The following is a 25,366-nucleotide window of genomic DNA, read 5'->3' as shown; positions in this document are numbered from 1 at the left end:
TGGATAAAAGACCAAATGTTTCAATAAAGAAGAACCCATTCATAAGACCTGACTCAACGTTGTCAGACAAATGGTAATTGGCATTTTTCCTGTAAGTATACATGCACATTACAATTATTTATTCAATATATATTTTTAAACATTTTAAATGTATTATACCCTTTTATTGTCTTCCTTGTCTTTTTCTAGGGAAACCTGAGCCAAAATGTCAAATTTGCTGGTTTAAAAACAAATGTAAATTAAACTTCACAGTATCCATACAATATTTACCAGCTTCTTCAGTATTTGTTCGTAAATGCATCTTATTTTACAACTTTTTCTCATGCGTTTGCCTAACTGCTCTTTCAGAACACACTGAGCATCCAGCACACTGAGTGACTTCTTTATCTAAAACAGTTCATAAGAAATGAGTGGTACTAGCACGGTACGGTGTGCACTGCAGGTCAGCTACAAAAAAAAAGTGACTGACATTGTTTCAGACATTCATCAAAAATGTTTCAAAGAAGAAATGTGAAATCTGCTGAAATGAAATGCAAAGAGGAAATACTTTATTTCATCTAGTCCAATTTTCACTTCTGAAAATTAACCACAAGAGAAAAAATAATAATAATTAAAAAACAACACATTTTAAATGGTGACTAGTACGGAAACACAGATGCACATAAATATTGGAAAACCTCATAGAACTAGAGGTCCAGGTAATACTGAATGGCTATGTTTTAGTTTATTTATGTATTTTTCAGAACAGCGAGTTCATGAGAGTCGAGAAAAAAAAGAAATAGACCATAAAAAAACAGGAGGTAAGTTAGGATTAGTGGTACAGTACTCCACTGAAACACATTTCAGTAAACTGTGGAACAGTCTCACAAAAGATCTGTTCTGTGTTTAGTGCATTTGAAACACTGACGATGTGATATGGATGCACTATTGTAGGTCTCTCTTGTAAACGAGTCCGCGAGGTTCAATGGGATTAACTTTCGAAATAACGGTCGAATGAATTGCAAGAATGTAAACTCATTAAGAGGAAAAAGTAATGAGTAAAACAAAAGAAAGAAGCACCAAAGGAGTGTACTAAAGAGCAGGATCGACACAGATACTTTCTTTCACACACCTTAAACTTGAGTCAGATAAAATGTTGTATAAAATGTAAAATTAAAAAATAAATTTAAAATTAAAAAAATGTAAAATAAAAATTAATTCGTCCTCATCTGCTCACACAGACTCAGGTTCGTGCTGCTGTTTGGCGCATTTTGTACTATTACAGCTTAGCGTAGTTCTTAGTTCATGTCTTAGATCTCAATGCTGTTTTTCTTTACAATTTGTATTTTTGTTGGATATAACTGGGACCCTGTGTACAGTTTTGTTCCACCTCATGTACCATGTTTTGTATTGAACGCTTTTTGAACACCTCATGTACCACGTCATGTGAATGACAATTTAAAAAAAAACTTGAATCCTTGAATAAAAATGAGTACAAAGAGATAAAACGCCACAGATCTGATACAATACTTTGGATAGAGATGAAGAACGCAAAAATTGTAACACAAACACTCTGAGCTGCAGGAAACTGCTAGCAGATCATTAATGGTGCAATTTATGTTATTGCAAGTTGCCAGGTATTCTACAGTATAACTACAAACTGTCTCTTCTGACACTGTCCCAGAAAGATGTTCATTTGTTTCTTATTATAGTGGGTGGCTGAGTGGTTAGAGTAGCCGTCCTCCAATGGGAGAGTTGGGGGTTTGAGTCCACCAGCAGTCACATGTTGAAGTGTCCCTGGGCAACACACTGAACCCTTCATTGCCTCCGATGTGTGTCCCATCGGTGTATGAATGTGATATAAAAATCACTGATTAGTCTCTTTAGAATGGTTTGTTCAATTAGCTTTGTAGAGATCTAGTAGAGTGCTGTATGAATGTGTGTGTGGAGGTAAATGAGGGCACAGATCTGAAACAGAACAGAACAGAAATCTGTTGGAATCAGTCTCCCCACCATCACAGACATCTACACCTCCAGATGCAGGAAGAGGGCCACCTGCATCATGAAGGACCCCACCCACCCAGCACACACACTTTTTGCCCCACTCCCCTCAGGAAGGAGGTTAAGGAGCATTATGTGTAGAACCACTAGACTGAGGAACAGCTTCTACCCTGAGGCTGTTAGACTCATGAATCTCTAACTAGAATAATCACTGTGAAAAACCATATCATGTTGCTGCTGATCTGTTTCATGTTGCTGCTGATCTGTTTCAATGTTGATGTGTTCATGCGTGCACATCTGCTCACAGACTCATGTTCATGTTTGTGGTGATGTTCAATGTTTTATGTTATGAGTGCTTAGTGTATATTTAGTTGATGTTTTTCTTAGTTCATATCTTAGATGTTATTACTGTTTTTCTTATACATTTTATTGTTGGATGTAACTGGGACCCTGTGTACATAATTTCGCTCCACCACATGTACCACATGAGGTGCGAATGACAATAAAGAAACTCTGACTCTGAGATTGTGTTGTAAAGCACTCTGGAAGGTGCCATACATGGTCCATAGTGAAAAAACATTCTCCATGATAAAAATCTGAGCGTCCCATCAGCTGCAGAATAAACATCTCTGCTCAACAAGTCAAACATTTTGAAGTAGTCCACATTTCTCCACTGCTGTCAGATTACGAGTTTCCAAAAGAAACTTGATGTTCAATAGTTTAATGTTTGTTGCAGTTATAATCTGCAATGTGATAGAAGTTGTTCATTTAGCATTGATCAAGTTAAATTTTTGAATGAAAATTTTTTTATTGTTCAACTTTTTAAAACGTTAATTGCTGAAAGTTTTGAGTGAACAGTTTCTCACGATGAGCTTAAAAAGCCAGCTTTTCATCAGAGCGGTCTGTGCAGTTTATTATAAATGACAATCCATCGTTAATTAATTTGGCCGTCGTTGAGCACTTTGAATTTAACACATTGGTTCTGTACATTCACGTTTTAATCAGATTTTCATTCCAACTGTGTCCTGTGAGGTAAAGTCAGTGAGCATTTGTACAATCTGCCAGGTTTTACGCTCTGTGCATAACTTCTTCCAGAGCATTAAGGTTCACCTCAAGTTAAAATATGGATTTATCGGGTTAACAGTAAAAATTAAGTTCAACATCCTTACCGAACGCATTAATCCTGCTTCGTAGTACACTTCTGAGACACGACCTCTCCATCCAAATAAAGTTTATTAGGCGGATCTGTACCAAAATATTTGAATTTCTTAAAACTGCAGCACAAATGTTTAAAAACTGATTCCACTGTCAAACAAAACCATCCAACGCAACCAGTGCTTGGCCAATTACCAACCTCTTCTTAACTGAGAACGACTGTTATGCCCATGCTGACTATACATTTTCAGATTAACAGAATACAGACAAGATTAATGTTAAACACATGAACTTACAAACATAAAGTGACAGGTTGAAATTAAACTGGATATACAGAATATTGTTGCATTTAAACATCTCTTTTTCAAGGATTATGTGGAAGACTTCATGCTGATTATACAAAAAGCAGCAAAATATAAGAAACACTAGCCAATAATTCGAGTTGTGTTTTAGATTTACTACTCTGTGGCAAATACAAAATTCAGTAAACAACATACTAAAACGGCTAAAATACAAAGTCGATCAAGAAACTGAGAAATGTTCTGTTAGATTGGGTGGGAAAGTATTTTACCACCTGCAGAACTTTTAGTTCTTGCAAAGTAAAGAAAATGTCAACGGCAGCATTTTTAGCTTTTAATAGAAAAGTTCCTCAGATCAATATGATCCATAAAGCGGGCTGTTAAAATAATACTCCTTCCATCATTGCCCTGAGAAATAAGTTCCCTCGCGGCTGTGGGTCTGAAGGTGCCTTTTGATTTTATCGGAGCGACTGAAGCACTTGCCACACACGGGGCAGCTGTACGGCTTCTCCCCTGTATGAATCCTCATGTGAACTTTCAGATGAGCCATCTGTGTGAATCCCTTTCCACAAATCTGGCAACGAAACGGTTTTTCTCCCGTGTGGCTCCGCTGGTGCTCCTGCAGTCTTCCGGAGGAGCTGCAGCACTTTCCGCACACTCCACAGCGGTAAGGTTTTTCCCGTGTGTGCACCTGCACGTGCACGTGTAGGTGGCCAATGTGACTGAACGCCTCACCGCAGACTTTACAACAGAAAGATGACATGTGGCCCTGCAGGGGAGACTTTTGATGTGGGCAGTCCATAGCGTTGGCTCCTTGGTTACGGATGAGAGAGGCTTGTCCTCTGTTAGGTCCACTTACAGCTCCTTTAGCAGCAACCATTTGTCCTCCAGTCTCCGCTCCCATCATGTCAATATTGTTCTCATTGGAGCAGTTTGGATTGACTGGAGCTAGAGGCTGGGTGCCACTGCTGGAAGATGCAGAACCTCTGTGGCCGCCTACAGTCTCACACTTCACATGCCTAGAGGAACCCCGAGATCCAGAATCCCTTTCCCGGTTCTCCACACCCTGACTTTGAGGAAGGCTGGAAGTGTGGGGGCCATCCTGGGGGTATTCATTTGCAACACGGGGAGGAGTGAACATATTCCCCGAGGTACCACAAGAGCCATGGCCTCGAAGATGATCGTCTCCCTGGTTGACCCGCAGAGCTCTTTTGTCTTTGATCTGAATGGGAATGCGCTCCTCATGCCCCATACTGGGACTCCACTCACGGCGTGGGTGTTCTCCATCCTCTTCATCCAGCAGCCCCATGGACGGACGATCTGACAAGAAGAGGCAAAACAATGACTAGATTACACTAAATATGGAATACGACTTCAAACTGATTTTATACTTTGTTAATGAAATTAAATATCTGAGTGACTTTGTCAAAGTGAAGAGGTCCAAAACTTTAATCCAAGCCAGTAGATAATTTATAACAGACAATGACTCCCTTTATAACGTTTCCTCAGTAATGATCCCAAAACCAAAGTACTGAACTCAATACATCCAAATAAAAGTAATATTTTAAAAAAACTGGTGGAAATACTTTCAGAATAGTAAAAGATGGATACCAAAACAAATAATAAAATCTATAGTCATGTTGGAGTTCATAAATTCAATCTGAAAGCATATTTGATGGTAAGGATTAATTCTACAATTATTTTTAAACATCGTTTTTGGGGGAAGAAGGGGTAAACAATTAACAAGTTCTGTGTTTGACTTTGAATCTTAAGAAATCGATGAATCCCACGTGTGAACTTTTTCAAACCTTTAAAATATAGAGGTGGTAGTATAATGGTTTGGCCAGTTTTGCGGTTTATGAATGGGAGGTCTTGCAGTCATGAATTGCGTGTGTAAAAAATGAAGGTGTTGTTTCTGAACAAGCCAAAATCCTGTTACAGATAACTGCAGCTGTTCATCTAGATAACCTCAGATAACCCAAACATTTAACTGCAGTTTATACATTTAAAGATCTGCTTGAAAAAAAAAATACACAGTCGTTTGCTCAATTTCTGCAAAACACTAAAATGCATTAAATTCTACAAAGTTCAAACTGCACAGATGTTCAACAACGTAGATGCCTTCAAATATTTGATATGTGACATTTAGAGCGAGGCTGCAGGATAACTGTAAAGTGCTACCAGAGAATACAGCTATAATCTATGCACATTTGTAAGGAAACTCAGAAAGAAGCATGTAACTGAGGATCAGTGTTCAAGAAAACATGACGTAACTGTTCATGTGATGGTGTGTACCTTAATTACTCTGAAACTGTAAACTAAAATTAAAAAAGCAAAAAAAAAATTGTGTATGTATATATATATAGCAGAAATAAATCATATCCTTAATAGTTTATAGCTAAATTGGAGAAGCGGTGTTGTGACAAAAAAAAGACACCCCGGTCATGAAGAGCACCCCAGCCTGTTATGAACACTAATATATTTGTTAAAAAGTCCAGCGTAACTCACACAAACCAGTGATTCTCAGATAATGACGAAGTTAAACTTATGTGATTTATTTTGTGATGTTGGTGTTTTAAAGTCAAAGGAAGCAGCCAGTATTCAAAATTCACACGGGCTCCTAAAAACCTCCAAACAATAACTAAGGCTAAGTAAATTTCAAAATGTAAATGAGTGTTTAAATGTCGTGAGAACAAAAGTCCGTTAGTCACATTTTTTCGCCTAATTCATCACTGAAAAAAAAAAAAAAAAAAAAAAAAGTCTTAAATAGCGCCTTGAATGACAGAGGTGCTTTTATTGGGCACAACACCGGCTGGCTAACGAACAAAGGTCGCTAACAGAAGCGCAGCTAACGTCAGCTAACCTGCTCTTACAAACTGTGAACTTGTGTTGAAGTGGAGCAACGTTATTTTGCAGCTATGCCCATTCTGCCGCCATTATTCCTTATTTCAACAACTGTTATCGTCTTTAGATTCTGCTTTACTGAAAGCACGGTGCACGGCTGACCTAGCTAACCTGGCCATATTTCGATCCCAGCGTCTCGGAGCCGCCGCCTCAGATGGTCGTTCTCCCGCTCCCTGATCGCTATCTCCTCTTGGTATTCCAAAATCGTGTCCTCCACGGACTTGTAAATCTCCTGCGCGGCAAGCATGAGACGCTCAGTCAGGAAGACGTTTAAAAACTGCAGCTTGGTCATTTTTACCGGGGGTTGGGGGCGGGTGGCTCGCACGAAGACCTTGCTAACACTCAAAATTTGTCCCAAAACGATGCTCCTGTCCGCCTGTCACGTGACCTGGATTTGTTTTCTTTCTTCTCCCAAAAGAGTCCCGTCTGCGACGAGCCTACAAGCCACGCCCACTTTGGTCAACGTCACAGCGTCTCTTAAAGGTGTACGCACTAAAAATACACAAAGCTCAGACAGAACAGTAGTTAAAAAAAGCAATAGCTAAAAGCTAAAATCAGCAAAATAGTAGCTAAATGCTAAGACCAGCAACAACGTTTTTTTCGCTACTTTTTTATTTTGCCACTTATTTTAATTTGTAAAAAAAAAAAAAAATCTGTATTTTTAACCTGTCTAAATAAAGGTTGAATGAAAAAAGAGGCATACAAGACCAGCAAAACAGTAATTAAAACTAAGACCAGCAAAACAGACTTTTTGGGAATGCTGGATTAGCATTCACACACAATATCCTGTTTATGTAAATTATTTGTATTAAAAAAAAATAAACCCCTGTGAACATTTAAAATGGAGAATTAATAAGAATACCAAACTTAATTCGGGTTTATAAATCAAGAACTTCTTCTTTCAGCTTTTCCCTCATCCTCCTCCATCTCTGTCCTCTGCATCCTCTGTCCTCACTCCAACTACCTCCATGTCCTCTCTTACTTACTTTTCATATTTATCAAGAACAATGTGACAAATCAATTTTTGCAACTATATAAACTTAGGATCGGACAACTTTGTAGATCCTGTCCTTGTTTAGACTTTTAAATAAAACTGGACTTGTAAAAATATTCATACAAAGTATTAACTTTTAAAACAAACCACAAAATAATTAATTGTGCAACAATAATTCACACAAAATACATAAATATGGGATAAGGCTTTAAAAAAAAAAAGGCATATGATGGTAAAACTGATGTATGTGAGCGTTCACAGATATGATTTGTCTGAGTTGTCGTATCACTTGGGAATAAAAATAAATAAATTAGTTAATGGTTTTATTAAAGTTTATGAACTTTTACAGGGTGGAACAGTGGTGCAGTTTGTAGAGTTGCCGCCTCTCAGTGAGAAAGTTGCCGGTGGAATCCCGGCTGGGTGAAACTCCAGTTTCCTCCCACAGACTAAAAACATGCATGTTAGACTGATTGGTAACTCTGAATTATCCCATGTGAGTATGAATGGTTGTTTGCCTCATTTGACTCCATGTGTCCCTGTGATGGACTGGAGACCTGTCCAGGGTGTCGTCCACCTCTCGCACAGTGTATGGATATGGGCACCAGTGACCCCCATGACCCAAAAAAGGAAGAAGCAGGTAAAGAGGATGGATGGATGAACTTTTACCATTCTGAGGGCTTCTAAACAAAAAGGAAGACGATCCAGATTATGTTTTGTTCTCATGAAGGAGCTCCTGTAATACCATAAAAACTACCTTTGGAACAAGACCATTAAAATATTTAAAAACCTTCACATGAAGATTTTACAGAATTATCAGATACATTAGAATAAATAAAAAGTGATAAATACTGGAATTTTCTTCTTTTTTTTATGAAGGGTCTACTTTCATATCACTTTTTTCAAGTTACAGACTTACATTTGTCTAATTTCCATTAAGACATATTTCATAATAAATGGACTCCAAAGAAAATGTTATGATTTTAATTTGGAGCTGTCCTGTTTTATTAGTTTTACTGTTATTTGAAGTGTTTTGAAATTGAAAGCTTACAGAAAACTTCATCCATTTTTGCAGCTGTTTCTAGAAGTCGCCACCAGAGGGCGCCAGTAATTTTTTTATTTTTTTCTGTTCTCGGTGGTTTATGTTTAATACTAATGTGCAATACGGTATTAGATAAAGCACACGTTTTTTGTACTTGAGCAGAAATGTAAAAAGAGTTGACCTTCGAGTTTAAAAGTTCAGTTATTTGTCCACGTGTCATTTTGTTTCAGAGGTGAGGTGCAGATGTTTTTTTGCAGAGGGATGTTGGAGAGACTGCAGCTGTGGTTGGACAGAGATTTCAGGGCAGTAACTTTTTTTTTTTTTTTTTGTTCTTGTTCTGCAATCCTTCTTTAAGGAGGCATTTGAAGCATATAAGTGTGTGACAGCCTCCCATCGCTGTTCGGGACTCTCACCTCTCCACTGCTGTGCGCCTTGGCGCGCTCCTCTGTGATGTCTCCTGTCTGTCACATCATCACCATGTGGATTAGTTTGCTCTTTGTCCTGGCAGCTGCCAGTCCCGGTGGGAGCTGGGGGGGCTGCCAGCTGCCCCACGACTGGAGACCTCAGACAGAAGCGTGCCGTGCCGAGCTGGCGGAGATCATCGTGTTCGCCAAGGTGCTCGCGCTGCACAAGGAGTCCTACAGCGTGTACAACTACCTGCCGTGGCAGCACGACACCGACCTGCTCTTCTCCGCAGAGATCGAGCTGCTGTGCGACCAGGCGTGGGGCAGCATGCTGGAGGTCCCCGCCGGCTCCAGGTTCAACGTCAGCGGCCTGGGCTACTTACCGTGCTTCACCTACAGCGTCACCCCGAACAGCAACTACTACTTCTTCCTCAGGTGAAGCACCAGGTGTGAGGGGGACGAGGCAGGGCCGCATCCAGGAGGTGTCCAAACAGGGGGTGTTGGGGGGGGACACCAAAACCACAAGCCATAACAGAAATTCAGTTTTATTATGAAGCTGTCCGATTAAAATACTGAGGGAATCATGCAAACACTGAAAGGCGAGATTTGATTTTATTTTTTTTCCTGTCCAAATATTTTCTCTTGACGTTTATAAATAAATAAAAAGTTTTCATATTCATTATCTTAGCGGATGATTAAAAAAAAAAAAAGTTTGTTTCTTTGTTCCAATTATTTAGGATATGGGTTAGTACAGACAAATGCTTTCTAAGATTCTGTATGGTTCTCTCATTCCTGAACACAGCAAACGGTGTTTGTTTTTGTTTTGTTTATTTATTTATTTACATTTTTAAGCGGATAAATCATGGGTTAGAATATACGCTCAGGTTTAAAAAAAAATTCTCCTGCCTCTTTCTTTTCTTTCTGAAACGAGAACAAGAACAATTTACAAGACGTTTGTAATCCCTCAAAGAGTTTGTTTTTCTTCTGAAAAGTCATAAAGTCGAGACGAAGAGTTGGTCAGACTTAGACGATGGGACATGTCCCCTCTAAAATGTCTTCGTCTTGCCTTTCAGTGTTTCCTTCTGGTATTTATAGAATATTTTACATGACGTTTAGAGCAAATTGAAATAGGTGCATTCCCACCCCCCACCACTGTTAAAGAATATTTAATCTCATAATGCATTGCTCCATCATGAAAGTTCTATCCAATTAATTATTAAATAATATAAGTATGATCATAAAGTGTCACTTTAAAAATGATTTAGGGAAACAAGGCACTTAATGTTTTAAGCAAGTTTTTTTTTTTTTAAAAAAGCTCCTCTGTCTGACTTGAACTCAGGACTTCTGACATTTGAGTCCAAGTTACTACTCATGTTTTTGTATAAAAAAAATAAATATAAGAGAAAATATTTACAACCAAAATAAATACCTTTGGAATAAAGACAATTAAATCATGTCAAACACCAAAGTTCATGCTCAGTATTCCAGGTAAAAATCCAACAATGATCAGTCGGGTCATGTGGACGGTTTCTTTTTTTTATGAGATATTTCGGCCTTCATCCAAAGGACTTCTTCAGTAGAGCCACAAACAAACAGGATTGGGGATTCTTCAGATTGAAGAAGTTCTTTGGATGAAGGATGAAACATCTCAGCAAAAATAGAAACTGTCCACATGACTTGACTGATCATTGTTGGAAGTCATGAACAGTTCAGCCGTTTTTGGGACTTTTCGTTTTGAACTGACTCTTATTAAGCCTAAGACTTTATATTATTTTTATGATCCATGGGTTTAAATTGATTGTGTTTAAGTGATTTGATGTGACTTTTATAACAGCACCTGATGATTCACAAAAGCATCAAGAAGCTGTCTTTGTACAAAGAGGTTTTTTTTTTGTGTCTAATTTGGGAAACCTTTAACAGATGAGTTTTATTGTTCTTGAAGCTTCTTAGCAACATCAACTCCCAGAAGGTCTGTTAATGAATCAAAATCCTCCAGACGGCATTTATTTCCTCCCTCAAAACATCTTCTGTCTGACCAAAATAATTTCTCCAATCAATCATGACTACAAGCTCCCATGATCAGGATGAACAGAGAAAAATGCATCCAAGGGTTTCCCCCAGGACTCGTAAACGAGACAGATTGAGCATGCAGCTAAAACCATCTGTTTAGCTTCACTCCTTGTTGATTTTTAACTTCTCCGTCTGAGCAAAGCAAAGCCTAATCTGGGGCTTGTGCAGCAAAACGAGCGTTTACTCAGTCGGCTTAAATCCTGCTCTAAAGTGCTCGTTTGCATCATGTTCTTTAATCCTTATTTCACCAGTTTAGAGTTCAGACAAATACTTTTCAAATCTCCAGCTCCGTGAACTTCCTGGTTTCTGTGATTACATCTGACCTTTGGCATTATCCGCTAAACCAGAACCTGAGCTCGCATGTCCTGCTCCAACATGTACACAAAGCGCACGCAGCCTTTGATGGGGACAGCCCAGATGTCTTCTGCGAGCTTCGAGATGGAATCCAGATGTTTGCCACTATAGACTCCCTGCAGATATGAAGCATGTTCCATAATTCCGTTTGGCTCGTCGTCTGCTGGGCTGAGTCGTCCCTAAATAATGAGAGAATCTGCAACCAGTTTGCATTTTGTCCCACAGAATGTTTTTACTACTGACATGAAGGAAACCTTTTGTCATGTTCAAATAATCACTGTTTAAATTCAGTTCAGCTTTTCTTTAAGAAACTCATACATGCCCTCCACCATATATGCCAGAGTGCTGAAGTAAAACCATGTTATTCTGAGAAGGATAGCTGTTTTGGTCAAACCTTTAAATGACATTATGCACAGTTTCATGCTGCATGAGACTTTATAGCACTTGGAGTATGTGTTGAGAACGACTCTCAGCTACTACCATAGCAAATTTTAGCTCAGTACCTGGAAAACTGGCTGATTTGTAGCCGTTTTGCATTTGCTAATTTCAATTGTTTTGGCAGCCATCTTGGATTGAGTTGACTCCAAAAGTTAATCAGTCGTAAATCTACATCCCGTGATTACTTTCTGGAAGTTTCATTAAAATTCATGTGGAGGTTTGTAAGATTTTTTTTTTTTTTACTAACGGACAAAAGTTGACAGCAAATAGTTCACGTCAAAACATTTAAATGTAGAGCTTTTTAAATTAGTTAGCACTCAGAATGTGTGTCAGGGAACAGTCTCGGCTACAACCACACCGAACTTTAGGTTAATATTTGTAAAACCAACTGAGTTACAGCTGTTTTTGTGTTTTTTTTTTAGGTCAAATGGCTGTGGCTGCCATCTTGAATTATGTTGACACCAAATGTTGAACAGTTGTAGAAATACATGCAATGATTAGTTTCTGGAGGTTTCAATAAAATTTGTTAAGTGGTTCATGAGATATTTTGCTAACAGACTATCAAATGCCCACAGTCAAAAACACAATTGTCTGCCTTTGCCTTCAGCAGTTATAACTAAATTCATAATGTCCTTCCATTTAAACAAGTTTCTAGTGACAATTAAATGCAACACATTTCCTTTATAGCTTATATTTGTTTCCATGTGTGTCCGATTTCACTGTAAGACTTTTTTTTTTTTAGCTTTAGCTCACCACTCTATCACCAGAACATCTTCTCTCGCTTCACACAGGATGGACGAGAACTATAACATCATGCCACACGGAGTGAACTTCCAGGACCCCATCTTCCCCGACACTCCGGAGAACCACCGCATGTTTGCGAGCCTCTTCCAGTTTTCTAACTGCACACCTGGAACTCAAGTCCACAGCTTCACTCCGGAGTGGGAGGCTCAGGAGGACAGCCGGGTACGTAACCACTGAGCCACCAACCGACAGATGATCTGCTTGATGTTTATTTTGTGTGTGTAAGTTAAAGACCAAGCATTTGTTGGAGGAAAGCATATCACCAGCTTTAAACTGGAATTAGAGATAGAGGTGTAGCCAATATGTAAATGACCTTCTGCATGATGTCATGTGATATGCTCGAGAGTATGTGTGGTGAGCGACTCTCATCTGTAAAACTACATGACTTAAAGCCGTCTTTTGATGGGTAATGTCAATTAGCTGTGGCGGCCATCTTAAACTAGGGTGACTTCAAAAGCTAACTAGTACATCAGGGCAGCTGTGTTTAGAAGTTTACCACCAGCAGCATCTCGCTGAGCTTTGGCAGACCCCAGGGCTGTGTGCTCAGCCCTCATCTGTTCACTCAACTGACATGACTTTCACTGCCAGGTTCAACTCAAAGCACATCACAATTTGCAGATGGTGCAACAGTAGCAAGCCTTTTGAACAACAATGAGATCTCACTGCACAGTACAGAGAGGAGGTGGAGCAACTGATCAGGAGGTGTGACAACATTGTTTTCCTGAATGTGGAAAAAAAACAAGGAGATGATTTTGGACTTTAAGAAATATAGCAGTTGCTACTCGAGGGGTCGAGATGGTGTAGAGGTAGGGCAGCTGACTGGGGACCAAAATGTCACGGTTTGACTCCCAGCTATTCCCACATGCCGTGGTGTCTACGAGCAAGACACTCAATCCCCAGTTGCTTCCGGGGCACTTACATAGCTGCCCACTGCTCCACCTGAGTGTATCTCACATGTGATGGGTTAAATGCAGAGAACTAATTTCGCCATTGTATGGGAACATACAATGATGACAACCTCAAACTTCCCTTCCCTTTAGAGCAGTTGTACTCCAATGGGAGTTTGGGGTTCGATTCCACCAGGAGTCACCTGCTGAAGTGACCCTGGGCAAGACACTGAACACTTCATTGTCTCTGATGTGTGTCCCATCGGTGTATGAATGTGATTTAAAGCACTGATTCGTCTCTACAGATTCAGTTTAGCTTTGTAGAGATCTAAAGTGCTGTGTGGAGGTAAATGAGGGCACAGGTTGTATTGTATAGAAAGGCACTATATAAGTACAGTCCATTTACCATTTCCATACAGTGAGTTTCATTAAGATCTATCCAGTGGTTCATGAGATATTTTGCTCATTCAGCTGTTAGCTTCAAAATGTCTTTACAAATAAGAGAGAATAAAAAAATGCAATAAGCAAATTATCACAATCCGTGGGGTTAGAACCAAGTGCAGGCAGACACGGAGATCAGGAAGTACCAGTAACTAAAAAATTATTCATTAATAAGCAAATAACAGAGGTAGAGTGAGAAACGAGTGCACCTGGGATGATTAGTAATTACCAACAGGTGTGAGATGAGTGGCCACAGAGACTGACTGAAGAGAGGGTGAAGAATGGCAGGGAACACAGCGTCAAACACAAGGGTCAGAACGGGGAAATAAAGACTAAAGAACCACAAAGAAAACAGACAAAAACACAGATTATGTCACATATAAGGCTTGAAAGAGTGCAGCCCCCACCATAAATGACTCAGTTTTTAATCCCATTGTTTTCAAAGGTTGCTGGAAAGAAACGAACATGTTCCTAATGCATGAAAAACCAGATGCACATTTCCTCAAGGTCGGTAAGACAAAGAGACGGCTGTGTTGGGAAGGGAAAAACCAGAAAAAACAAAAAAAAAGTCAACAGTGGAAACCCCGAGCAAATCAAATCCAGGGAAAAAAGATTTCAAAGCAACTCAGATTCATAAAACAGATTCTAAACAATGAAAATCATTTTGGGGCTCATAACAATGCAAATGTAGATTTTAGTATATCAGTCATTTATTGGTCAAACTTTATTAGTTCATAAAGACACCAGTCCTCCTTGGACTTCTCATAATTGTTTTACAGACTCACTGCTGCTTTGTTTCATCTCATCAATCTGATTCAGCTCAACTCTTCCATGGCTGTTTACAATTATTTACTGACAAATTTACAAAAACTTGGAAAAAAAAAGAGGAAGGAGATTAAAAGCATGGATTGGTATTTCCATCAACAGGAAACTCTTGGGACAAACTTGTGATTATAAAGACAAAGCTGCGCCTCCAGCTGCTGCATTACATCATTTCTTATTGCTAAATAAAAACAGGCTTTGCTTTTTTATTTTTGTACGTAGCAACCGACATCACCATATCTTGTATTTTGATATAAATTAAAACGCGAGTCATAAAAGGATTTGACGCACCTGAATCTGCCCATATTTACAGCACCAAATAAGTCGTTTTTATAAGCTGGGATTTTTATGAAGTTTTATGCCTTTTTAATACAGAAATTTGAGTTTTGACTTGATAAAATATTATTTTGACTCTGACAAGCCGTAAGCATTCTTCATCCAACATGGCAGGCATAACTTAAAGAGAGAGATGCATGCGCTTTTTAAAAATAAGATTCAGAACCAAAATTAAATATTTAACATTCATAAAATCAAAGGCTCTTCTGTGTTATTTGGATCAACTTCTAGGCCAGAAAAATATATTGTGCTTCAGAGGTGGAGGATATAGTGGCTTTGTTGTTGTTGTGAACATTACATTGTAATTACTTTAAGCTAAAAGACTAAAAGTCAAGATAAATAAAAAAATAGTGGCTTCAATTTGAGCTATACTAATTAAAGTGAAAGTTCAAATGTTTTGAAGTGAATTTCTGAGGAAAGGTTGTGAATGATTAATATCTTACCTGCTGTGGATAGCTCTTTGAATGACCACAGTTTGAAAAAAAAAAAACGTTTAAGTCTGACCAGATTGACAAGTGAGAACGAATAAGGTTTAAACCAGGGCTGTTGAATAAATTGTTCAGGGGGCCACAGTTACTGAAAGCCAAGAGCCCAGGGGCCAGACACCCAGCGATTATTCTCATTAAATTTATTTTATGGTTTAAAATCTAGCTTTATTTAAAAATGAACCCATTGGTGGGCCGATCAGAGTTCATCCGTGGGCCTGATTTGGCCCCCGTGCCGCCAGTTGAATAGCACTGGTTTAAACCAAAGTGGATTGCTATCCACAGTTTATACAAATGCTATTTTATGAACCTTCACATCACTGTCAAATTATTTACTACATGGTTATTTTAGCAGAAATATGTTAATATTCTTACAGAAAGGGCTACAGGTTGCACTATAGCCACTGCTATTTGCATTTAAATTTAAAATAGGGGCTGTGTAATGTGAAATTTATAGAGATGTAACGATCTATTAAATAGGATTCATCTGAACTGCTCTGGTTTTTGAGTCAGTTGTTTTAGGATGACAACAATCACTTTGGTCTAGGCCTGCTCAGATTAGTCCTTAGCATATCAGTTTAATAAGAATTAAACTGTATTTCCCCAAACTAAAGCTTTGCCTTACAGCTCAGCTCCCTCTTCACCACTACGGACCGGTACAGAGTCCCCAACACTGCAGATGTTGCACCAATCCGTCTGTGAATCTCACACTCCATTCTTCCCTCACTCGTGAACAAAACCAGATACTTGAACTCCTCCACTCGAGGCAGAACCTCACCCTTGACCTGAAGAGAACAATCCACCCTTTTCTAACTGAGGACCATGGCCTCAGATTTGGAGGTGCTGATTCTCATCCCAGCTGCTTCACACTCGACTGTGAACCGCTCCAGCGAGAGCTGAAGATCACGGCACGATGACGCCAACAGGACCACATCACCTGCAAAGAGCAGAGATGGAATCCTGAGGCCACCGAACCGGAATCCCTCCGTCCCCTGGCACCGAGAAATTCTGTCCATAAAAGTTATGAGCAGAATCTGTGACAACGGGCAGCCCTGGCAGAGTCCAACTCCCACTCTGAGCCAAATGTGAACCAAACTCTTGCACTGCTTGTATGGGGACTGAACAACCCGCAACAACGGGCCCCCACTCCCATACTCACGGAGCACCCCCCACAGTGTACCCCGAGGAACACTGTTGAATGCCTTCTCCGAGTCTATAAAACACATGTAGACTGGATGGGCAAACTCCCATGACCCCTCGAGGACCCTAGTGAGGGTAAAGAGCTGGTCCAGTGTTCTACGGCCAGAACAGAACCCACATTGTTCCTCGTGGATCTGAAGTTCGACCAACGATCGGACAGCGAGTGAGATATGGCATGTTAAAAGTTTTATGCCTTAAAAGTTTACCAAACATGTAGAGGCTTTATTTATCAATTATTTTTCCCCTCCATGCCATGAACTAGAGTGCAGTTGTTATTCTGTCATGCTCCTAAATAAATTCTATTTAACTGATTTTCTGAAGGATGTGTTCAAATGTATTTGAACAAACCACATGTCCTGTGAGGAGCTAAAAGCAATTAATGATAAAATGTGAAGCTGAAATTTGGTAACTCTTATTTTATTGGAGCTGCGGCGAGGCCCGTCTCAGTTCAGTGGGGCCGACTGGTCCAGCTCTAGCTGAAAGTATGCTCATGTGCAAGTCATCTGTGGGCACAGAAAACACTAAAGCTCCATTTGACACTGTCTACTTCTTCTGTTTTTCTTTGTTCGCTCTCTGAACATGACTCTTTCCATTTTAAGATTTTGTGCTTTCACAGAAACTCCTCTGGGACGAAGGCAAGAGCACGTTTAAGAAGTCCACAGCTACTATTACCACGAGTAATGCACGAACCAATGATGTGGGTCGGCAGCATATTTTTAACATTTCCTCACAGCCCCCTGTGGTTTTTATCTGATGGCAGAGAATTTACATAGGTTGTCCCGTTGGCCCCTGTGGACGCTTTTGGGTCTATTTAGGAAATCTGCTCTCTGGCATACAGGCACACAGTCAAAGTCGAGCATCTGGAGCTGATTTTTCCTCTTTATTTCAGCCAGGAATGGTCCAGGCTGTTGGACTATTTGTCACAGAGTTCACAGGCATGTTGGGTTTTAGCTCGCAGGGGTGTCTCGCTTAAACAGCGTGTTGTGTTATCATGTTCCCCACTCAGTTTGATCTTAGTCACTAACCTTGAGCTGCTCTGCTGTGTTGGTTTTAGCTGTTTTTTTAATGAATATGTAATAGTCTTTGGGTTTTCTTACAGCTCTGTGTGCTTTGTTGTTCTTGTGTTTTTGTTTCTATGTCAAAGCTCTTTTGAAGTGGCGTTCTGTGAAAGGTTAACATCATTAACATCTTGTGTGTTGCCGTGTTTTTACTGACCTCACTTTGGAGGAAGAGTTGGATTCTGACCAGATTGCTGAGCTAACACTTAGCCTCATCTGAAGCGTTTCCAAGATTAAATTAGATTCAGATTAGATTTAACGTTATCGTCATTACACATGTACAAGTACAAGGCAAGAAAATGCAGTTTGGCGTCTAACCAGTAATCAATAAACAGCAAGGTCAGAACGTACATTATTGTATTCCTATACCTACTCGGGAGTCGAGATGGTGTAGAGGTAAGGCAGCCGACTTGGGACCAGAAAGTCGTAGTTCAATTCCCCGCCATCCCCACATGTCGTGATGTCCCTGAGCAAGACACCTAATCCCTAATTGCTCCCCGGGCACTTACATAGCTGCCCACTGCTCCAACTGGATGCATCTCATGTGTGATGTGTTAAATGCAGAGAACTAATTTCATCATTGTATAGGAACATACAATGATGACATCACATAGTACTTACTATGCACATTATGGTTTTGGTCTGGAGTTTTCTGAAGCGTCCACGGCAGGTCAAGCAGACCGATAAAGGCAGAATGAGGGGAGTCCTTGAGAATGCTGCAAGCTCAGTGCAGACAATTTCCTCTGGATGTTTGCAATGAGTGTAAGTGAAGACCCTATTATGCGGTGAGCTGTCTTCACCACCCGCAGCAGTGCCTTGCAGCCGTGATTGTGCAGTCCATGCATACCATACAGTGACATTACTGGTCAGGATACTATCCCACAGGGGGGAACTTTCACCAGGACAGCTATGGAAAGCTGGCGTTTCTTCAGCGTCCTCAGGAAGAAGAGGTGTTGGTGAGACTTCTTGACAAGACTGGAGATATTGGCGGTCCAGGACAGGTCCTCTGAGATGTGGATCCCAAGAATTTAAAGCTTGAGACACTTTCAACAGCCATACTGTTAATGTGGATAGGGTCATACGTGCCTCCTCGCACCATCCTAAAGTCCACAGTGAGCTCCTTTGTTTTACGGGTGTTTAGGAGCAGATTGTTGCCAGTGCACCATGTGACCAAGTGCTGTACCTTCTCTCTGTAGGTTGTCTCATTGTTGTTGCTGATAAGGACAGTCACCGTGGTGTCGTCAGCAAACTTTATGATGGTACTGGATCCATGTACAAGCCTACAGTCATGGATGAAGAGGGAGTAGAGGAATGGGCTCAGCACACAGCCTTATGGTACACCTGTGTTCAGGGTGATGGTGCTGGAGTAGGTGTGGCCTGCTTTAACATGCTGAGGTGTGTTGGTTAGAAAGTCCATGATCAAGTGACAGAGGGATGTGTTACTGCCCAGATCTCTAAGTTTAAAGGCCAACGTGGCAGGATTTACTAAATTGAATGATTAGCTGAAATGAACAAACAGCATATGTTCATACAGTATGTGTTATTGTCCAGATGTGTTAGTACAGAGTGCAGCGCTGTGGAGACTGTGCTTCTATTAACGCAACAGACAAACTCATATGGATCCAGAGTGGGTGGTAGGCAATTCTTCAAGTGTGCCAGGACCAGTCACTCAGAACACTTCATAACAATGGGTGTGAGTGCTTCAGGGCGATAGTCGTTCAGGCACGTGGGGCTGGAGTGTTTTGGCACAGGTACAATGGAGGTGGTTTTAAAGCATTTTGGTACAGCTGCTAGGTCGAGACACAGATTGAAAATATTTGTAAAGGTTCCTTTAAGCTTCTCCGCACAATGTTATCGCTCACATTTCAGTTTATGGCCGAAGTAGCAGAAAACGCAACATCACTGTCAATGTCACATTACTGTTATTTGCATATAAAATTATATGGTTACAGTCTTTTTGAGAGCAAATAGTGGTGGCAGCAACAAGCAGGAGCTCTTCTGGTGCAACCTACAGCTTCTCTAAAAGGAGAATGGGAAAATAATTTCTGCCGGTAGCAATTCACTTTGGTCTTCGCCTCACTTGTAAAAGTCATGAGTAGGTACAAGACGATGCTCACATCACAGACAACCTGTGCATTCTTCTGGTGTATGTTCGCAGTGTGCATAGTGTGCTTAAGACTCCCTCAAATTATTGTGTTTGCCATCAACACCCAGGAGTATTTCCCTCTGGATTTTTGGTATGACCTATCCAGGAAGTTACTCTTTCACCACATTTTTGATTGGATGGATTCTGCCAGTTTTTTTAAGCAATTTATGGGTGATGAAAATGTCGCTCAAGTTTAACAAGCTTAAAAAGCATGTCCGGGACTCAATTAAAGGTAGAAAGCACTAAATATGTTTTGTCTAAATACTGACCTTCGTGACCATTTAATGTTGAGAACATGATTTTTGAGACCCCGAACATGATGACATGTCATGGCGCATACAAAACAGCTCAATTGTTTTCTCTTTGATCCTTAAATAATCCTCTTATTGTTTTCCATTCAGTTTGACTATCTAGGCCCATTAAATTTGAATAATAATTCTAGATCATATGGTTTAAATTTATTAATTAATTAATGATTGAATTAATAAATAAACTATAAACTATACATTTCCTACTCCTGAAATTTTAATCCAATTATCTCAATAATAAGGAAATAAGGATACTTTGTTTTTCGTTGCAGGTCGATCGCTGTTCTTTCCATTGGTTTTCAGTGTTAAACTAAAGGGGAAAGGTGGATAATTTACAAAAACATAGCTTCCTTATTTCCTCACCAATCCTGATAGTTTTGGTGAAAATCTATTAGTTTTTTCAAACTATCAATTACACGTGTAAAAAGAACAATTTGTGAATTTTGATATATATATATATATTTTGCCTCATACCTACTCATCAGTCTGGTTTAAATCAAACTTTATTTATCCAAACTGGGGTCATTCAAAGAACTATCTGCAATAAGTAAGATATGAATTCTTAGTAACCTCCCTACAGAACCTCACTTCCAATGATCCAGGGCTATTCAGCTAAATTTCTACGGGGGCCACAGTTACTGGAAGCCAAAAGCTCAGGGGCTGGACATCCAGCAGTTATTGTCATTAAGTAAGTTTTGTTTTATGGTTTAAAATCTAGTTTTATTTAAAAATGAACCCATTGGTGGTCCGAACTGATATAATCCGTGGGCCTGATTTGGCCCCCGGACCACAAGTTGAATAACCCTGATATAATCTATCAAGGTAAGTTCTTTTTTCTTTCTTTTATTTCTTTCTTCTCCATCTTCATGTTCAGTTTCAGTGTCTCAATTGATCTGTTTTCTGCTCTGTGCACACCTGGTTTAAATTTACTCATTACTCATGCCTTTAGTTACTTGTTACATACTTCTGTGTACATTTTGTCACAGGATCTTTTTCCTTTAAGTCCTTATCATTAAGGCTCTTAAAAGGTATTGTTGTGTTCTTTTCTATCAATCAAACTTGTTTTGCCATACTCAACGTATGAGAAGAACGGCATATATTCCACAGTAGTGAACGTCAAAAATACTTCAGTGTTGTTTTTTAAATATTTTCCCATACACTAGATTTTCTTTTGTTAGATGAAAAGCATCCAGAACAAACTTTTTGGGCCATTTTCTACACATGCAATGGAATATCCAGACCTCATTGTGAGCTGTTGACACTGGCGCTCGGCCCACAACGTCATCATGTCAGCAGCACTTTCTTGTGACTTCTCCAAATAAAATCTATTCTCGAAACAGTAGATTTGTCAGGTACTTTATCACAAATATATCAAATACATTTGGTCTTAGACCGGTATATTTTGGGGGCTTATGGTATGCTGACACTGGGGAGGAAGTTGCATACAACTTTATAAATGTAAGCCATGTAAAAAAAACATTCTGTTTTGAGGATCTAATAATTGTTTACCCACAGTAATTGAGTTCAGATTTGTTATAGAAAATAAACTCTTACACAGGATTACAGACACTCCAAACTTGGATATCAAAAGTGTAATGATTAAAATAGCCATTAAGAGATAATTAAAATCATTTAGAGATGGGTTCAGTGGAAATGTTATAAACAATTAATATCTTACCTGTTGTAGATCGAGCTTTTAACCTGAGTAGAGATTAGACTCAGGGCAAAGTAGATTACTGATTTCTTAAAACAAGTTAAATCGCAAAAGTTTTTCCATAATTTTATAAACCCTTACATCAATGTCAGTTTTGCATTACACAGTTTTTTTTTTAACCAGAATTCTATGATAATTTATAATGACAAATAGTGGCAGTAGCAGCCAGCTGTGGCTCTTCCTGTGCAGCCCGAGGACACTTTCCGCTTGAACGGCATTACAAAAATAAGAATGTGATGCAAAACTGACAGTAGTGTAAGAGTTTATAAAATATTGTTCACAGAAATTGCTTTGAAAATTTAAGAACATGTTTAAAGACGGCAACAATCCAATATGGTCCCGGCTCCGCTCTGACTAGCCAACAGCTCATCAAGCCCGTTAGATTTAAATTGTTTATTCAAATTGAGGCTGATCGAAGAGCAATCTAGAGCAGGTAAGATATTAATTGTACATAACCTTTCCACAACCATGTTTTAACCCTTGTGGTGTATTTTTGACCTTCTGCGGAATATATGCCGTTCTTCTTGTAATACAGAAGAGTAGATCTATTTTTACTGTTAAGAAAATAATAAAATGCAATTTTCTTTCAAGGTACAATGAAGTATATTGATTCAGTAGAGAGCTGTATTATAACAAAGATACGTTGTTGTTGTTGTTGTTTTCTCTCTTTTTATAAACACATTTCCTGTTTTGTGTTTAAAAACGTGTCTATGGTCGACTGATGCTTGGTTGCTTGTGGTGTAGTAGATTGACTTTTGGGAGAAGGGGTGGAGTATATAAAATACTTTTCTTCAAACTACTCCTTTTCATTCAGAGCATTTGTTTGTGTTAACATGTGACATATTCATTTTAAACTGTAAATAAATAAATAACCTAAAGGTGCAACATGTGACCACAGCTGGATCTCTGGATGTTACCTTAAACCAAAACCTGAACTAAAACATAATGCAAAGCTAAAAGATGTGGCTCAGTATCTACCTGGTCTATCTGAACACAAATTGAGAACTTAGTTCTTTTCATACAGTCAATAATATACATCTTCCCATTGCTGACTAAGTTTAGAACATCACACATATAGCTGGCTGGTTTCTTCTAAAGTTTTTCTCGTTTTGCTTTTTCACATCGACAAACATTAACTATTATAAATATTATCCAACGCACTTCATTCATCATGAGGTTTACGGCAGAGCCTGCAGGAGTTGGATGACAAACGTTCGGCAGCAGATTTTTACTTGTGGAGTTTTCTGTGTTTTTGATTCGTAGTGTTTGACCAGAAAAAAAGTCTTATTATATAGCTTTATTTTAAATGAATTTTCCATCAATTCCCGAATAAATGATCTTGTCTTTTTTCTGTCCTCAGTTGTTGTGCTCCACCGTGCAGAAGGCTCTGTTTGAGGAAGAAGAGAGGGTGAAGACTCTCTCCCAGAAAGTGCGTTCTTTGGAGAAGGCCAATGGCCACCTGAGGGAAAAGGTTAAGACCCTAAAACGTCTGCTACGCCAAGCCCAAAGGGAAACGACCAAGGAGCAGCAAACCCTCAGCTTTAAACAGCTCTATGAGTCAAAGACGCCTCAAACTCATCCTGACCAAGACACTGTCCAGGATCAGAAGAACCAGCAGCTTAAAAATGTCCAGACCAAGAAGATAAAAATCTAGATTTTCTGTTTTTTTATCAGTGACAATCTGAATATTTTCCATTTTGGATTCAGTGGAAGATATAAGAAGGGCGAATAAAACAGCAAAAACAATTAGGATCAATTAAAATAAACATATAAATACAAATATTTGTTCAATGTTAAAACAATTTTTTTATGAATTGTTCTTTTTTGTGCTGGTCACGTGGTGCTTTGTATAAAAATCAATGTCTTAACAGCTGACGTGTTAAATAATGCTCTAACTTTTGCCTTCTGAGGCTTTACATTGGTGCAGCCATCACATTTTAATCTGTTGGTGTTTACAAATTTATTAGAGCACAAATATTCCCATAATTTTGTGTTAAACTATATGGTTGTCCACATGAGAATGGTGTTTTTCTGACTATGCACAAGTATTTTATTGTTTCTATATTGAATCCACTAAAAAATGGTGTTTTAGAAACCCTGAAATGTTTTTAATGGGATTCACAGGAAAAGAAAAATGGGAAACTTTACCCTTTTTTGTTACAGTTTTACAGTAGACAGCCAAAATACAATTTTATAAAAGCGATGATGTCATAGTCCCACCTCTAATCTAACCTTGTTTCCTGTTTTTTTTTTGTGTATTTTAATGGTAGCCTAACAGCGCCTCACACAGGTCTGGCATAGTTACTACAACATTTTGGATCATTTTCTGTGTTTCCGTGTGAATTAAGCCATTTCTAGAAACAGTGCTATGTTTACAAGGATATTTTTAGAAACAAAATAAAAACATTGTTTTGGAGAAACTGATTCTGTGGGAACAAGACCTCAGTTTGGTCACTGGATTAATTTGGGATGATCAAAAATCTGGTATGTGCAAGACGGTGAGTTTGACCGTATGTGATATAAGCTGAAAACACAGTAAATAATTTGTATTTTCATCTTTACTGAAGCTTCAAGGGTGTCACATCACTATAGGACGCTTAAGCAGCTCAGTTGTGTCACTTTTTAATCAAAATAAATATTCCAGATTATAAATGTCAGGATTCATCTGAACGTATGGAAGGTCTAACAGTAGTAAACCAACTCTGAGTTGGTGAGGTGTAAACTTGGACCTTCTCAAATTGGGCAACTGCAGATCAAATTTAATGTTTTTTATATTTGTTGAGACATAACTGTATTTTCTTAAATCATTTTTAGAGGTTTAGATATTTTCATGCTTTGTTTTGCAAATTTTAGAAATGCAACATTATTGCAGTTCCACATTTTCCAGCTGTTTTCTTGGCCTTCTAAAGGTTATTAGCAGATATTTATTTAATTGCTCATTCATTTTATTTTATTTTTTCTCTTTTTTAAAGTGACAGAATTTGACAGCTTTGGCTTTCTGTACTTGTCATTGCATCACTTTATTTGTCTTTATATAAAGTGTTATTTTTGGGGGGTGAAAAGCTTTTTTTTAACTTCTCACTTGTTTATATGACAATCAATGCGTCTTTCCTTATTTGAGTCTGCGGTGCTGAGCACCAAACTTCAGCCAATGTAGCTGAGATGATGTTTTGTTGTATCTGTGGCAGTAATGAACTTTGCTTTTCTTATAAACTCTTCATGTCCTTGTGGTATTATCCTGCCTTTTTAAACAATTAATGTTTTGTTTTGCCAATTACACAATCGGTTTTGTAATAATTACTCATTCCATCCATTTTCTTTTGTCTGTTTAACCGTTTTGAGCCGTGGGGAACTGGTCTCAGCAGCCACCTTGTGAAAAGCGAGGGACAACCTGGAAGTCCATCACAGGGACACACGGAGACAGAGGAGACAAACAACCATGCACGGTGACTATTTAGTGTTACCAGTTAACCTAATGTGCACGTGTTTGTGTTGTGGGAGGAAACCAGATACACGAAGTAAACTCCA

General features: G+C 39.0%; 2 protein-coding genes across 2 annotated transcripts; one reads left to right on the top strand and one right to left on the bottom strand.

Annotated features, from left to right (window-relative positions):
* Window positions 1-3,692: 3,692 nt before the first annotated feature.
* On the bottom strand, window positions 3,693-6,739 carry LOC119412624 (zinc finger and SCAN domain-containing protein 21-like). Its single transcript, XM_037679658.1, has 2 exons — window positions 6,450-6,739; window positions 3,693-4,754 (listed from the first exon to the last, which is right to left on the bottom strand). The coding sequence occupies exons 1-2, from the start codon at window positions 6,628-6,630 to the stop codon at window positions 3,835-3,837; spliced, it is 1,101 nt and encodes a 366-aa protein (XP_037535586.1). The 5' UTR covers window positions 6,631-6,739; the 3' UTR covers window positions 3,693-3,834.
* Window positions 6,740-8,811: 2,072 nt separating this feature from the next.
* ccdc3b (coiled-coil domain containing 3b) lies at window positions 8,812-23,558 on the top strand. Its single transcript, XM_037679657.1, has 3 exons — window positions 8,812-9,210; window positions 12,429-12,603; window positions 23,199-23,558. Exons 1-3 carry the CDS (start codon window positions 8,822-8,824, stop codon window positions 23,490-23,492), a joined length of 858 nt encoding a protein of 285 aa, XP_037535585.1. The 5' UTR covers window positions 8,812-8,821; the 3' UTR covers window positions 23,493-23,558.
* Window positions 23,559-25,366: the final 1,808 nt, after the last annotated feature.

Source organism: Nematolebias whitei, chromosome 7, assembly GCF_014905685.2.
Source record: "Nematolebias whitei isolate Nwh7 chromosome 7, NemWhi1, whole genome shotgun sequence".
Classification (NCBI taxonomy): domain Eukaryota; kingdom Metazoa; phylum Chordata; class Actinopteri; order Cyprinodontiformes; family Rivulidae; genus Nematolebias; species Nematolebias whitei.
This window is presented reverse-complemented; position numbering and strand designations above follow the sequence as displayed.